Raw genomic sequence first — 16,428 nt, 5'->3', positions numbered from 1 at the left:
TATGTTGATAATCAACTTGTGTTCAGGAAGGATACACAGTTAGCACTGGATAAATTCTTGTTGATGGGGTGATGGGTAAGGAGGCAAGGGGTCAGAGCGGCACCCTGGCTGACTATGCAGGTTGCCTTGGAGCTGCTGCTCTGGAGCTAAAATTGAGGGGAATCTCTTAGATATTCTAACCTCTTCTTAGTAATGCTATTATCATTGATATTGTTTTAGCATCAGATCTTATGCTAATTGCTTTACATTTATCATCTCATTTAAATTCTTTGAAGTATAGGTACTCAGGATTTCCCTGAAAATAGCCTGAAGCCAGGTGTAATTTCATGCTAATTGATAACTCAAAAGTAAAACCATCCCTCTTCCATACACTTAGGCCTACAGACATTTCCATTGGCAGGCTTGAGGGGGCGGGCCCCAGGTATATACATTCTCTGAAATTAACAGCCAGCATTAGCAAAAATCCCACCTATGCTCAACCTCTTCTCTGTATGTTCCCTTTTTTATAGTCCTGCTCTGAGCCCTGGTTTCTCCTGAGGACTCTGCTTCTTTTAGTAGTGGTGGTGGTTTCTCTCACACCCATTGTACCACTGGGCCTGGAGGCAGTGCAAGTGTCCTCATTTTTTCTCATACTATTTTTTTTTTTTTAATATTTATTGATTCGGCTGTGCCGGGTCTTCGTTGTGGCATGCAGGATCTTTAGTTGTGGCATGCGAACTCTTAGTTGCGGCATGTGGGATCTAGTTTCCTGACGAGGGATCGAACCCCGGTCCCCTGCATTGGGAGCATGGAGTATTAACCACTGGACCGCCAGGGGAGTCCCTGCCATATACTATTTTTAAGACTATTCTCTTTCATCTCTAACATACCTCAGCTTTGAAACACAAGTCAGTACCTGTCATAAATCTTGGTGATTTAAATATCCATGTAGATAATCTTTCTAACACTCTGGTCTCAGTTCTTTGCTCCTCCAGTGATCTTGTCCTCCACCCCCACTTCAGCTACTCATTCCCTTGGTCATATTCTAGACCTACCACTACTCCATATCTCAATCTCAAACGTCCCACCCTCCCACCATTACTTCCTGTCTTTCCAGTTTATTCCCCATGTCTTCATTTCCCTCCTCCCACTAAATTCCAGTCATGAGCCCTTTGTTACAAACGCCTTACCTCCCTTCCTTCTCTCTGGCTTTTGTCACACTCAACTCTTCACCAACTTTCCTAGATCCATGCAGTTGAAAGGGCTAGGAAGAAACAGTCAGGTTGACTTGTCTTTAAATTCATTACCATAAAACTTGAGTGAGTCCTTTATGCTACTAGCAATATCCCCTGGTCCTTTTACTTGCCCTTCCTTTTTTTTGGCCATGCTGCATCGCTTGCGGGATTGGAATCCTAACCACTGGACCTCCAGGGAATTCCCCACTTGCCCTCGCTTCTGATCCCTTAAATCACCAACATCCCTCATTCTCACTTTTACTTTGGTAGAAAATAGAAACAATCCAGGGAATTCCCCACTTGCCCTCACTTCTGATCCCTTAAATCTCCAACATCCCTCATTCTCACTTTTACTTTGGTAGAAAATAGAAACAATCCGAAAAGGTTCACAAGCTCCTACCACTATACCTGCATACTTTCCAGCATTTATACCTGTAAGCTCTGCTTTCTCTCTTGTTACTGTATACCAGTGATTCTCAACTGGGACTGAGTTTGCTCCCAGAGGACATTTGGTTGATCACAACCGGGAGGTGGTGCTGCTGGGTAGAGGCCAGGGATGCTGCAAAATAGCCTACAATGCACCTAACAGCCTTCCACAACAGAACTATCTGGGCTTAAATGTCATTGGCGTCAAGGTTGAGAAATGCTGCTCTAAACAAACTGTTTAGGCTCCTGTCCAGCCAGTCCCATCATCTGGCTTTCAAGGACATCTCTCAACAGTTCTCCCTCCTTTTCTGTAGCGTCAGTATTCCCCTTTCTCTCCTGGAGCATCCTGTTGGCACACAAATATGCTATCATTTTTCTTATCTTACAAAGACATAAACCTCTCTTGACCCCATTTCCCCTTCCAGTTGCTTCCAATTTTCCTGCTCAATTTTTTAAAAACATTTTGTTTATTACTAAGTTTTTAAGTTGAATTATAGTTGACTTACAATATTAGTTTCAGATGTACAGCATAGTGATTTAGTAAGTATTCTTATAGGTTATACTCCACTTAAAGTTATAAAATATTCACTGTATTCTCTGTACTGTACAATATATCCTTGTAGTTTGTTTATTCTGCTCTATTTTATAGCAGAACATCTTAAAAGAGTCTTTTCCACTTTCTACCAATTCCCTATTAAGTCCACTGCACCACGACTGTTCTCATCATGGTCACCAACGACTTTCACAAACCTAAATAATGGCATCTTCTGCTTTATCTTGCACGGGCTATCAGTAGCATTTGACACCCCCTCTCTGAAACATTGTCTTTACTTGACCTTAGGACATAGTCTCTGGTTTGCCTCTTAGTTTACCAAGTACTCTTTCTTAGTCTGCTGGTTTCTCCTCATCTCCATAGTGCTCTAGAGTTCAGTCCTTGGACTGCTTTTCTGTTTACATACATACCTGGAGTGATTTCATCCAGTGTTGCACATTAGAGCCATTTCAATGTGGATGACTCCCCATTTTTTTTAGCTCCAATCAGGACTCTATCCTGAATATCTAGCTGTCCTTGGCATCTCGACTTGGATGCTTAATAGGCATCTCAAGTTTAACATATACAAAACTGAACTTACTTTCTCCCCAGCTTACTGCTGCAGTCTTTCCTATTTCAGTTAATAGCAACTCCATCCTTCTAGTTGTTCATGTTAAAGTGTCTTGGTATTATCTTTGGCACCTATTTTTCATCTCCTCCAATTCATCAAATCACGTTGACTTTACCTTCAGAATACATCCAGAATCCAATTTGTCACTTCTCTGCTGCCATCCTAGCCCAAGCCAGAATTTTCTGCCTCCAAGATCAGGGGTCCCCAACCCCCGGGCCATGGACTGGTATTGGTCGGTCAGCGGCCTGTTAGGAACCGGGCTGCACAGCAGGAGGTGAGCAGTGGCGTGGCGGGCGGGCGAGTGAGCGAGCGAGGGAGTGAAGCTTAGAACCATCGTTTGCATTACAGCCTGGAAAAATTACCTTCCACGAAACTGGTCCCTGGTGCCAAAAAGGGTGGGGACTGCTGTCCAAGGTACTACTATTGCAGTAGCTGGTCCACCTGCTTCCACCATTTCCCTCTTACAGTCATTTCTCAACACAGCAGCCAGAGTGAATAGTGTTAACACAGAAGCCAGATTCTCAGCCACTCTTCTCAAAACCCTCTTTGTTTTCCTACCTCAGAATAAAAACCAGAGTCCTTTAAAGGCCTGTAAAAGCCTCCATGACCTGCCCCACCCTTCCTCAAGTAATGCTTTGACCTCACTTCCTGCTACTTATCTCCTTGTTCACTCTGCTCCAGCAACATTGGCCTTTTGTTCTTCCTTAAACACTGAAGGTGTACTGCCCCTCAAGGCCTTTATACTTGTTGCTCCCTCTGCCTGGGATGCTCTTTCCGGAGGTATAGTCTTTAAGTCTGCTCAACTTTTTTTTAGTGAGGGCTTCCTGACAACCCTACTTAAAATTGTACTCCTCGGGCTTCCCTGGTGGCGCAGTGGTTGAGAGTCCGCCTGCCGATGCAGGGGACATGGGTTCGTGCCCCAGTCCAGGAAGATCCCACATGCCGCAGAGCGGCTGGGCCCGTGAGCCATGGCCGCTGAGCCTGCGTGTCCGGAGCCTGTGCTCCGCAATGGGAGAGGCCACAACAGTGACAGGCCTGCGTACCGCAAAAAAAAAAAAAAGATTGTACTCCTCTAGCGCTTTCTAGCCCACTTCCCTGTTTTATTTCTCTTCATAGCACTTACCACCTTGTAATCTAATAGTTGTTTTTATTATGTTCATTGTTTATCTCTTCTTGTTGGAATATAAACTCCCTGAGGGGAGGTGTAGCTTATTTTATTCATCGGCATATCATCTCCCAGTACTTAAGATAGGGTCTGGCACATAGTGGACATTCAGTTAGTATTTGCTGAATGAATGTATAAGCTGATGAGGAACTAAACCAAAGAAATAATCAAAGGACTATAAGGTAAGACTTGAGCCAAAAGATTTTAAAAATTAGGATTACATGAGCTTGGGAAAAGAGGAAGTTTCTGATTACTTACTAAGTAGAAAGTGATGATAAATACATTTTTTTTCATTTACAAAGGATAGACACAAATGGGTTGAGATGCATTAAGGCGTGGAGGTTTAAAGTAGAAACTTTGAGATGGAAGATAGAAGAAAAATTCTTGTTGAATATATTGGAGAACAGGAATAATCTTTTTCTAGGCTTGGGGAGTTTCAAGTATGTTATTACACATTAGCCTCAGGTATTTATTTGTAAGTTTTTATTAATATCATGGGGTGGAATGGATTGTGGAGGAAGGACCTTTGGCACTGCAGCCGCAGTTCGTATTGCGTAGTCGGGGAGTTCTCTCCCTAGGTAGCTTTGGGCTGTTGTAAAATCCTTGTGTGTCCGAAGCTTTGGGCCACCCATGGGTAGACTCAAAAAAGTTTGTGGAGCCAGGAGATTAAAATCTTGGCTCCTTAAGTCCTAAATTATGGACTCCTCTTCCTAGCTGTATTTCCTCCTGAGCCTCACTAACAGTATAGGGTGAGTGTGTACTGCTGATTTCCACAAACGAAGGCAATGGGGGATGTCAGGTCCCTGGACAGCATCTCCGGCCAGGTCACATATAGGGTCCCAGGGCAGGCTGATTGAGGGATCACAGGTAGCCTCCTGTTATGTAAGAAATGGAACCTGTTCCTCAGCTTCTCTAGCCATTGGACTAGTCCTACCCCTGAGCTCTATGCCCCTGCAGTTTGAAATCTTCCCAGATTCATGACTGTGAGGGCAGCCATAGGACTTCATGAAGGCATGAATATTGCCATACAACTTTATGAAGGCACGTGTGCCACTCTGACTGCATGGTTAGGAAAAGTGAGCAGGGACGAGGTGAGCGCCATTGTCCGTTTGTACTCTGGGACAACTGCCCCCACTTTAATGGCCCTGTTCCTGTATATCTACCTGCTTTTGGTTTGTCTTCAGGTCCTGCTCAGGGATGTAGCCTGAGGGAGCAGGATTGTTGAGAGAGGTAGATGCCAAGTTCTCCTTTGCTGGTGGCTTCTGCACCTGCTGGAAGACCACTAAGTCTTCAAAAGCCTTTTGGCTACAGAGAAAGGAAACCCCAGATACAGAAGGGAACAGAAAGTATGTCATCCTCTGAAATTTCTGTCCTTGGGGTTTTAGGGATAATAGGGCTTCTTCACTCTTTTGTTTTTCTGTTTTGCTGCCCAGCTGGCATTTCTTTCAAACTGGTAACCATAAACCTGTTCAGATGTAGGTAGAGATTAGCCAGTGTCTCCCCACAGCCAGTACCTCCTACCACAGAAACTCCTCTTCCATCAGATTTCGGCTCCTCCTACATGAATCCACTTAAGTCATTACTGTTTTTTGAGCATCCACTCTATGCTGGTCAGTGGGCTAGGTAAGATTTATCTCTCTAATCTTCCCCTCTGGTTCACTCACCTGGTAGTAATCAGAGAGCCCATAGAGGCAAGACCCTGGCTCTCAACATCTAATGAAGTACCAGCCATACTGGCACTCTGACCCTAGGCAGCTCCCACTCTGCACACCCATGTCGGTCCTATTTCCTAAAACAAATCATACAGGAGCCTGGAAATGAGATTTAGGACACATACTCCTTCATGGGAAGAGAACCCCAACCCAAAGCAGTAGGACTGTCTAGGTACCACCAGTGCCAAAGCGGGTAATGGAAGTGTGTGTGCATGGGGTTGGGGGGGACAACCAAATTTGATAATCAAAGAGCACCATACAATTCATTAATGAAACAAGGGATGGAGAGAACTGGTGAAGGAGGGGATGGGGGCCTACCTGCATATAAACTACTTTTAATATAATTGATAAATGCCTCTGGCTCATTTCATCACCTAGCCCCTCAGAGAAGCAGAAACCAGGGTTCCAGGTCATTCTGCACTGAAGGCAGGAGTGGAGGGCCTTACCAGTTGTGGCAGAGATGCCCAGGTAGGAAAGTATGGTCTACGTGATGGCAAGGATGGTTCCTTTGGGGACAGCTGTGGCAGGGTCCTGGGAACAAAAGTTGAACCATCAGTGGAGAGAGAAGAGGGGTGATAGTGTGCTCCATGCCTGGACATCCTTGTCACCTTGAGGTCCCTAGAGATACTGGTCCTGCTGAGTACCCCAGTGGCTGAGGAGAAGATGGAAAACATACCAAGGAAACTGCCCTCTGGACCATGCCCACCACTGCGGGACAATATTATGAAAGAAAATGCTTTCTATATAAAGGAACAGAGAGAAAAGATGAGGTTTTGAGGAGCACCTCCTGGCTTCCTTTGTTCAGCCCAAATTATTACGCCTCTCCCCAGTTTAGTGTCCGTGACTTAGGTTAGGCTGGGAAGCATAAGGGATTTTTGGCCCAGGGACTTAACAGGACTCTGACTGGTCTGATGGCCAACTTGTGAATGACATACAGAATCAGAAGTTGAGGGTTCTTTTCTGAGGAGGACGCATTTCTCAGTCAGTTTCCCACTGTCTCACCTTGGTACCCAAAGAAGCCAGTGGCTTGTTGGCTGGGGTTTGTGGGGAGGAAGTCCCCAGCAGGTAGTTGATAAGAGAAAGGAAGATCAGGAAGAAGAAGATAATCTGGGCCTGTAATACCATGGGTGACACCACCCCCCTCCATAGAGAGAGGGAGAAAGAGGGAGGGAAGAAGAGACAGAGACACAGAGGTGAGTGGAAGGGAAGTAGTTCCTCCTCCTCCTCACTTTCCTTGTCTCATCTTCACTCTTCTCTCCAATCCTCTCGTTCTGTTTCCTACCAACCTCCTCCCATAAAGGAATGTGGCTAAATGGGTGTCCTCTTCCTTCTTGCCTCAAACTACAAAGCATCCCTTCCCATGCCAGAGGGGTGAATATCAACATTGTAAATACTGGGAGCAAGAACCAGGGCATTTCTCATCTGGTAGTCATGTCTAGTGCTCATCCCAACAGATCCTCAGAAGGAGTCCTCCTTACTTTCCCCTTCAAAAACTGGCATGTGGAGTCTCTCTCAGCAAAACCGGCTAGTTTCAGGTCTGGTCCCTGGAAATCTGGTCTGTCAACTACCCACACACACAATCCCACATCTCCCCACATTCCGCCCCTTCCTGATCTGTCCAGCTCTCACCGCCATCCCCTTAGTCTTTTCACCCCCAACTCAATTCCCCCTCGCCTGCCTTGGACTCCCACTCCACGCCTGCCAGTGCCAACGCCTACAAGGATAGTCACGGTCACCAGGCCCACCACCCGAAACTCATTTTCAGGATCCATGTTTGGTAGCTGCACCCCATGCTCCTGGAAGGGCAGAACACAGAGGTAGGGGGTCACAGAGATTTTTAATTGGTCCACCTGATTCTTAAAATTACTTGCCCAGGCTGGAGCCACGAAAATGCAAGCTGGGTGGTCAGCTGACTTGAGAAAAGGATGCATGGAGGAAGGGAATGGGCATTACCCAGAACAGGTCCAAAAGTGTCTCTGTGAAGCCCACTGTATGCACAGCCACAGCTACTGCATAGGAGAAAGCAAATATTTCAGTGGAACTGCCAAGCTCCAGACCCAGGCTGTGCAAGACAAGGAAGTAGGTACCACCTGAGAGGAGAGGAAAGAAGAGTCAATCAGTCTCACCAACTTCCAACAGGACCAGAGGCCCTAAGAGGTCATGGAGTCACAACAGACTCACCAGCCTTGACTTTGCCATTGGTGGAGACGGCTGAGATAGACAGGCTGGTGATAGTGACTGAAGCCGAGAACAAGGTAACGAGCGATCTGAGACCTGGAGTGGGATGGGAATGGGGCTCCTTTACTTCACTGAGGCCAAGTCTCAAATCCCTTCCTACTGTCTAGCAGAGTGCTGAGCCCACACCTATGCCAGCCTGAGCAGTGATCCAAGGCAGCTGCAGGTAGAGGATGATGCCCCTGATCATCAGGGAGGGAGGAGTCAAGGTCACCCTCAGCCCTTTCCTCTCACCCTCAGAGGGACCCTTGAGACTGTCCTCTGGAGCGAAGTTCTCTTTCCCTGCTTCCATCCCGAACCTTTGGGAACCCTGAGCACCAATCCGTTACCATGACTCCCATGACCCAGATAAAGTGCAATGGGGCCTTGCCAGGCCTGGCCCCCGAATTCTCCACATCATCTTTTGGGGAGTGTGGCTCCACATGGGGCTCCTGAGCAGAGGTGGAAGTAATACTGTCCCCTGGCTGAGATGCCAAGACCCTGCCCCAGTCAGCAGGTCAGCAACAAGAAGGACAGCTAACAGACCTGGAGGTGCTATGGGGGGAGGTCAGTCATAACGCATTTAATGGAGGGTGGATGATTGCACAGAAGAGCAGGTTTCATCCAACCTTCGGGGATTCACTGTGGGGTATGGGCCTCGCCACGGTGGAGCCGAGCAGAGCCTCCAGAGACACGTGGCTGTGGTGGAGCTGTCCCAGGACCATGGGGTTGGCACAGAACGCAGATCAGGGTCCCGTGTCCTTGTCCTTGTTGGCCGAGGGAGGGCAGGGGCTGACCTGGGCTTTGTCTCTGCCAGATAGCGGTTCCTCCTCTTCCTGGTGAGGGCCCAAGGTGTTGGCCACCTTGTCTTGCAAAGGGGAGGACATAAGAGGATCCACGCAGAGGCTGGTCACTATCGCCCATTTCACAAGCCAGGACAACCATGGGCTGCCTCTCTGTTTACCCATTTGGAGGAGTGCAGCCCAAGGGTTGGGTTTAGCTCTCTCACCACCAACTCCACGTTGGCACAGGGAGGAAACCCCTCGCTAAGGGTGGGTCACCCATGGTCGATAGCGCTGACCCATGCCCCTTCACCTCCCACACCCCTCTGCCCTTGTTGGACCAGATGGATGGGTTATATTTGAGTTTCACGTCAGGATTGTTCGTTCCAGGGTCCCAGCTTTATCATGCACAGAAAAATCAACAAAGGCCAGGACTGACCCCAAACGCACGCTTCACTCTTTCTCCCCACTTTCCTGCGGGTGTGCAGAGTCCAGACTTTCTTCACGCACCCGCTCCAGCCCAGTCCAGTGAAGGAAGCCTTTCTGGCCTGGCTCACTCCACCAGATCCCCACATCCTACTTGGCTTCCGAATTTGCCTCGCTCAGCACCAGGGCATGACCTACCAGTGGAAGGGGAGAGGAGGTCATCTCAGGTCAGGCCCAGGGGATTGGGTGTCAGAGTTTGGGCACCTGGAGACCAGCCCCCAGCCTTCCAGCACTGCCTATAATTAGCTGGGTTCGGTCAGGGACGGGGCCCCGGGGGCGCGTTCCCTCTGCCACGCTGTCAGAAGTAGAGCAGGCTCAAGTGAGAGGGCAAGTGGAATGCTGGTGTCTTAGGAGGGTGACTACTGGCATGGGGGCAAGACGGGCAGGGTACAGTTCCGGGTACTGGATCTTTACATATAGATCTTGCGTGCTTTGCTGCACCTGGGGAACCTCAGAGTCGCGCGGTGTAACCTACACGCTCGAGCCCTGGGATGGGGGGAGGGGGGTGAAGTAGGGAGAGGGACTGACATGTCGCCGGACTGGAGGCAGGGCTTCCTCTGGCCTCTGTGGGTCCAGCTCTTACCCTCTCTTCTCTTTTCTCTGCTTACCTGCAGCAATCCAGTGAGCTTGGGCCATGAGCGTCTCGGGCTCCGCACATCGTCCCTCAGACCCTGAACAAGTCCCTCTTCTGGTCCAGAAGGACGGCCTTGGCCTCCCTTTGCCCACCAGGAGAACCCCCTCCTGGCCTCCGTCCCCGGACGAGGATCCTGGTTTGCCCCCCTTTCCTCTGGAAGAGCCTGGCCCCCGGCCCATGGCCCCGGGGAGCCTTCCCTCTCCTGCCTTGTCCCGAGAGAAAGAAGAGGAGGAGGAAGAGGAGGAGGATGGAGAAGACGCAGAGGAAGCCGAGGAGCTGCGCAGCGAGGCGCATCCCAGCCAGTTTTTCGCGGAGGCACAGCGGCTGCGAGAGCAGAGATTGTTGCTGGATGAAGACGTATCAGTCGGGGGGCGAGTATACGGGGTGCATCGGGTGATCTTGGCCGCAGTCAGCAGCCTCTTCAGAGACAGGCTGCTGGGGAGCAGAGGTCTGCAACGCCCCCTCAGCCTGGATGTAACCCCTGGGGCCTGGGAGGCCATGCTGACCTTTGCCTATGAGGGGGTGCTGGGACCCGCCCCACGGGGGGATGTGCTGGCCGCGGCTGAAGCCCTGGGAGCACCCCGGGTGAAGGCTGTGGCCCAGTGGGGATGCGAGGGGGCTGGAAGCACCCGGGAAGATGAAAAGCAGCCCAGCCAGGCAGAGGAACTGAGAGAGAACCTGCGCACCATTGAGCTCCTGTACCAAGAAGGCATCGGGTGTGACCTGGAGCTGGAGGCAGGCGGCTGCCGGCTGCGGGGTGAGGGTCTGTGGGGCATTACATTAATGCAGGCGCATATGCCACCTGAAATGGTGTGTGCAAGCAGCGGGTGGTTCGGTCCCTACCATAGTGGTTTTGATCCCTGCTGCAGTCAGAATTTCCCCAGGGTGACATTTGGCACCTCTCCTGACCCACTGAGAATGGAGCATGCGCAGTTGAGTTGTTTTCTTAAGAGCACTGACAGATTTATGCTGTGGCTTTTCCTGTGCCCAGAAACAAGAAGGTTACAGTCAGCTGGCTGGAGCTAAGGGTATATAGTCCATGCCAGTAGAACAAGCAGGAGGTGATTGACTCAAACAAAGAGTAACCAAAGGCCCTTCTTGGCATCTTCTATTTAGGACAGAGGAAAAGCCAGAGGAACACAGTGGAAAAATTCAGTGTGTCCTTTCCCCTAAGTGAGCTTGACACCATGGCAGACGTGGACCCTACAGCTAGTGAGCAAGGTCTGGTACTGTTTGGCCAGAATCTTAAGGCTACCAGTTCATGGCACTTTGAAGTTAACTCTGCTCATCACCAGGAAAGCTGAAGAGGGTTGAATAAGTTGAGATTTATTCAGATTCTACTAACATTTAGTGAGGTACTGGGTACCAGGAATTTCTTTTACACATGCCATCTCTTTTCATCTCACTGAAAACCAGTGAGTTAGATATCATTATCCCTGGGTGCAGATAAAGAATATTAAATTCAGAGATGTTAACAGGTGAAAACCAGGATACAGGCCCACATCCACTAACCCAGTCTGCTCTCACTAGGCCATGCATTGCCTCCTATGCAGTCAAGTCAAAGACACATAGCACCTGGCAAATGGAGTCAGAGTGCAGACACATAAAAGTTTAACATGAAAAGGGATTTGTTTAGATATTATCTAGTTCAGCTCTTACACTTTATTGATAAGGAAATCAGTCTTTAAGACAAGTCCAAAGTCACATAGCTACTGCTCATTGGAGGAATGACTGGGACCCAAAGTGCTTCTGGGACTCCCCAAAGGAAAAGGATCCTATCTTCGTCAGCTTGGGCTGCTATAACAAAAATACCATAAAATACTGGGTGGTTTAACAATAGAAATTTATTTCTCATGGCTCTGGAAGCTGCATCAGGGTGTCAGCAAGGTCAGGTTCTGGTTAGGGCCCTCTTTCTGGTTTGTAGATGGCCACCTTCTCACTGTATCTTCACATAGCAGAGAGAGAGGGAGATCATCTCTCTCATGTCTCCTCTTATAAGGGCACTAATCCCATTCATGAGGGTTTCTACTCTCATACATAATTACCTCCCAAAGGCCCCACCTACAGATACTATCACGTTGGCGATCAGGGCTTCAACATATGAATTTGGTGGGGGCAGGGAACACAAACACTCAGTCCATAACAGACTTCTAAAGTGTTATCATTTCCAATAGCACTAGATGGAGGGGGACTTTCAAATTTCATAGTTATAAAATTCTCACAAGGGTTTGGAATTTAAACATCCTTGTATTCAATATCACTGCTTTCACTTCCTTTAAGAAACATTCCAACTCAGTGGTGGGAACCTGTCACTTAAAATTCTAAGGAATAATGATGAGTGAGAAGGGGCACAAAATACAAGTGGTTGTGAATCCTTTGTCAGTGGCTCTGAGCTATAGGCTGATTGATGGTATGGAAGATGAGAAGGCTTACCTGCTTTACGGAATGCAAATTTTCTCAGTCAATATGGAAGCTGTCACTAATGTTTACTGCTTGGGAAGCACCAAGCTACTACATACTGCTCAAAAAGACAGTGGAAAGCCACGCCGATATCACCTGCCCTTTGAGAGAGGTGAATATGCTGCAAGTGATCAAAGTAGCCTGAGGTTCATAAGCCTCACTGGGAGCTTGGGTCTGTGTGACCTGCCTGAGAGGACTTCTAGCAGCATTTCCCCTCTTTTAAAAAAAAAAAAATTAATTAATTAATTAATTTATGTTTGGCTGTGTTGGGTCTTCGTTGCTGTGTGCAGGCTTTCTCTAGTTGCAGCGGGTGGGCTACTCTTTGTTGCGGGGGCTTCTCATTGCGGCGGCTTCTCGTGTTGTGGAGCATGGGCTCTAGGTGCACGGGCTTCAGTAGTTGTGGCACGTGGGCTCAGTAGTTGTGGTGCATGGGCTTAGTTGCTCCGTGGCATGTGGGATCTTCCTGGACCAGGGATTGAACCCGTGTCTCCTGCATTGGCAGGTGTATTATTAACTACTGTGCCACCAGGGAAGTCCTCCTCTCTTTTCTGTTATGAAGCATTTCAAACATAGCAAAGAAAAGAGAATATTAAGATGAACACTCAAAACACCCATCACCCAGACTTAACAATTCACATTTTACTATATTTGTTTCATTTCTTTATTTTTTGCTAAAGTTTAAAGTAAATCTCAGACATTTCACTCACAAATACTTGGGTATGTGTCTCTCTAAAAGAGGAAATTTTCTCATGTAACCACAATTTCTTTATCATATCTAACAAAATTAACAATGATTTCTTAATATCGTATAGTCCACATTGAAACTTTCCCACTTGTCCAAAAAAGTGTCTTTTAGAGCTGCTCTGTTCAACCCAGGAGCCAATCAAGGTTTGCGCTGAACTCAGATATATGTCTCTTAAGCTTCCTTTACTCTCGTACAGTCCTCTCTCCCTTTTTTTTTATGACTTATTGAAGAAACAAGATTAGTTGTCCTATAGAATGCTCCATGTTCTAGATTTGTAAGCATTTTCCCTCATGGTTTTGTTTAACTCATTCTTTTAGCCTCTCAATTTCCTATAAACTTGAATTTAGATCTGAAGGTTTGATTAGATTTTGGTTAAATATTTTGGTAAGGATACTCCATACTTGATGCCAACTGCCTCAAATCGAGTTACATTAGGGAACATATAAGGTCTAGTTATTTAATAGCATTTTTGAATAGGACATTTTCAGAGTCACGAGGGCCATGCAGATAAGCAGGGAACTGATACACAAGTGTGCTCATTGCAGCCTGACATCAGTTACAGTGATCTGCCCAGACAGCCACTGCATGGAGATAGAAAATAAATCACTCCCTTTCACTAGGACTCAGTTTCCATATCTTAAAAGGAGCAATTGAAGTGGGTGATTTTGAAGGTTTCCAGTTTACAAGCACTAAGTCTTGGGTAAGAGGAGATGGCAGTTAGATGAGTGTGGGTCACAACCATTCCTGAGTGTGGTACCACTTTCTGAGTAAAATCTGACTAGCAGAATGGCTGATGTCAGTGGCTCTTACAATCGTAGAGGAGAGAACTTTATTCTGTGCACAATATAGAAAGACCTATATAAGTTGCACATTGGTCTTCGCAGTTTATTTTGTACCCCCTCTTAGCAAATGTTCTCTGTAGCATCTTTACTTGATCGATCAAGACCCTTTCTCTAATTGGCCTGCAGCAAAAAGACTAAAGCAATGTTTTTCAAAGTGTCTTCAGGCCACTCACATGAGAATCATGCAGGGTGCTTGAATATGTTAAAACACAAATTCCTAGGGTCTCCGTCGAGAGCTACTGAATCAGAATCTCTGGAGGTGGATCCGTGAAACCTTCACTGTAACAAGCACCCCACGTGGTTCTGGTGCATATACCGCAGTTTGGCCTGTGGTCTTGGGTGGTTGGCCCAAAGTTGGGGCTGTGAAGTCAGGAGAGTGCCTCGCAGTTTGCAACACTCTGGGTCCCCCTCTGCTTCTCCCTTTTGCAGTGCACCGAGCAGCCCTCGCCTGTGGCAGTGAGTTCTTTGGGGCCATGCTCCTGAGTGGGATGAGGGAATCCCAGGGCACAGAGGTGTCTCTGCATACCATCTCTGCCCAGGACCTGCGACTCCTTGTCTCCTTTGCCTACTCTGGGGTTGTGCGGGCAAGGTGGCCAGGACTGCTGAGAGCCGCCCAGGCTGCTCTGCGGTACCAGAGCTCTTCCTGCCTGGCTCTGTGCCAGAGAGCCTTGGCACAAGGCCTCAACCCTGCCCGTTGCCTGGCCCTGATCCCCATGGCTGAAGCCCCTGGGCTGGAGAGGCTCTGGAGCAAAGCCCGTCACTACCTCCTCACCCACCTGCCTGCTGTGGCTTTGTGCTCCACTTTCCCGTCTTTACCGGTTGCCTGCCTGGTTGAGCTTCTGGACAGCGATGAGCTACACTTGCAGGAGGAGTTCGAGGCCTTTGCGGCTGCACGGCGTTGGCTAGCTGCCAACCCTGACACCCAGGAGTCAGAGGCCAAGGCCCTGCTTCGATGTGTCCGCTTTGGCCGTATGTCCACCAGGGAGCTGCGTAGGGTATGGGCGGCCGGGCTGCCTCCACCCTTGAGCCCGGACTTGCTGCGTCAGCTGATGCTGGAGGCTGAGGTTCCAGGACAAGAGAGGCGGAGGGAGCCTGACCAGGCACTAGTAGTGATTGGCGGGGACGGGCTCAGATCAGACATGGCCATGAGACAGCCATCCCGAGGAGTGTGGTGGGCCCGGGCCTTTCGCTGCGGCGTAGGACTGGTTCGAACTGTGGAGTGGGGACGGCTGCCTGCCCTGCCTGCCCCCGGGCGCTTTCGGCATGGGGCTGCGAGCCTAGCCGGAAGTGAGCTCTACGTGTGTGGCGGACAGGATTTCTACGGCCACTCTAACACCCTGGCTTCGACTCTCAGGTATGGGCCCCTGAGAGCGGCTGGTCCCAAGGTGGGCAGCTGCGGGAGGTTGGCAGCCCAGCCAACCGCAGACTCCCAGGGTCACTCTTCCCATCTCTTGTCCCACTGTGTCCAGGTGGCACCCCAGGCAAGAGGACTGGGAGGAGATGGCACCTTTGTGCCAGGCTCGGAGCTTTTTCCCCCTGGTGGCGCTGGATGGACTGCTTTATGCCCTGGGTGGACGAGACAGTGGTGTTGCCCTCAGCTCTGTGGAGACTTATAGCCCCAAGCTCAATATCTGGAGGTGAGCAGGGAAGGGGGTGTTTCAGGCATCAGGGAGAGGCTAGGAGTCTTGGAAGAGGAGAACTGAAGATGACTGTTGCCTGATTACGTGCCCTGTTCTCCCACAGGCCGGCACCTGCTCTTCCAGCACCACGCTTTGCCCACGCAGCTGCTGTTTTGGAGGGCCAGCTGTACGTGAGCGGCGGCTGCAGCGGGACTGGCCAGTACCTGGCCTCGCTGCTGCACTATGACCCCAAACTTGAGAAGCCGGGGACACTTCTGAGCCCTATGGGGGTACCTCGTGCTGGCCACATCATGGCTGCTCTGGGTGGGCGGCTGTACGTAGCGGGTGGGCTAGGTGAGACTGGGGACCTGCTGAGCTTTGAAGCCTATGAACCAAGGACTGATAGCTGGACTCACCTGACCCCCCTGCCCTCCCCCCATGTCGGGGCTGCAGGCGCCGTGCTGCAGGGGGAGCTACTGGTGCTGGGGGGCTACAGCCACCGTACTTATGCCCCCTCCCACCTTATCCACGCCTTCTGTCCTGGCCTGGGCCGATGGCTGTGCCTGGGAACTCTGCCGAGGCCTAGGGCTGAGATGCCTGCCTGCGTCCTGACACTGCCCACCGTGCAGCAAATAGCTTTGGTTCCCACAGGACACCAAACTAAACCTGCCGGGTGAAGGGGGAGTGGTGGTGGATGGCGTGAGGAAGGGATAAGAAACATTTTGAGAGGATAGAAATGATGGGGGCAGGGATAAAGAGAAGGCTTTATTCATGATCATATTTCATTCTAGCACAGTGCTTTACAACTCACACAGCGCTTTTGTATGTATGATCTGCACTGAGGAAAAGGTGGTTCTGGAATTCCTAGGGAAAGAGCGTTGGGGAAGGAGAGGCAGCTGAATACCTAGGTAAGGAGAGGAGACCCAGGGGCAACGGTACAAGGTTTAGATTCTTGGTGGGGAAGGT

The 16,428-nt window shown here is 49.3% G+C and overlaps 1 protein-coding gene across 1 annotated transcript; it reads left to right on the top strand.

Moving 5' to 3' along the window:
* Window positions 1-9,900: 9,900 nt before the first annotated feature.
* Window positions 9,901-16,172, top strand: KLHL33 (kelch like family member 33). The gene is made up of 4 exons (XM_081227911.1): window positions 9,901-10,553; window positions 14,273-15,197; window positions 15,313-15,480; window positions 15,587-16,172. The coding sequence occupies exons 1-4, from the start codon at window positions 9,974-9,976 to the stop codon at window positions 16,137-16,139; spliced, it is 2,226 nt and encodes a 741-aa protein (XP_081084037.1). The 5' UTR covers window positions 9,901-9,973; the 3' UTR covers window positions 16,140-16,172.
* Window positions 16,173-16,428: the final 256 nt, after the last annotated feature.

The sequence above is a fragment of the Mesoplodon bidens genome (genome assembly GCF_964165515.1).
Source record: "Mesoplodon bidens genome assembly, chromosome: 3".
Lineage (NCBI taxonomy): Eukaryota > Metazoa > Chordata > Mammalia > Artiodactyla > Ziphiidae > Mesoplodon > Mesoplodon bidens.
The sequence above is the reverse complement of the archived record's forward strand: the minus strand, read 5'-3'. Positions and strand labels throughout refer to the sequence as shown.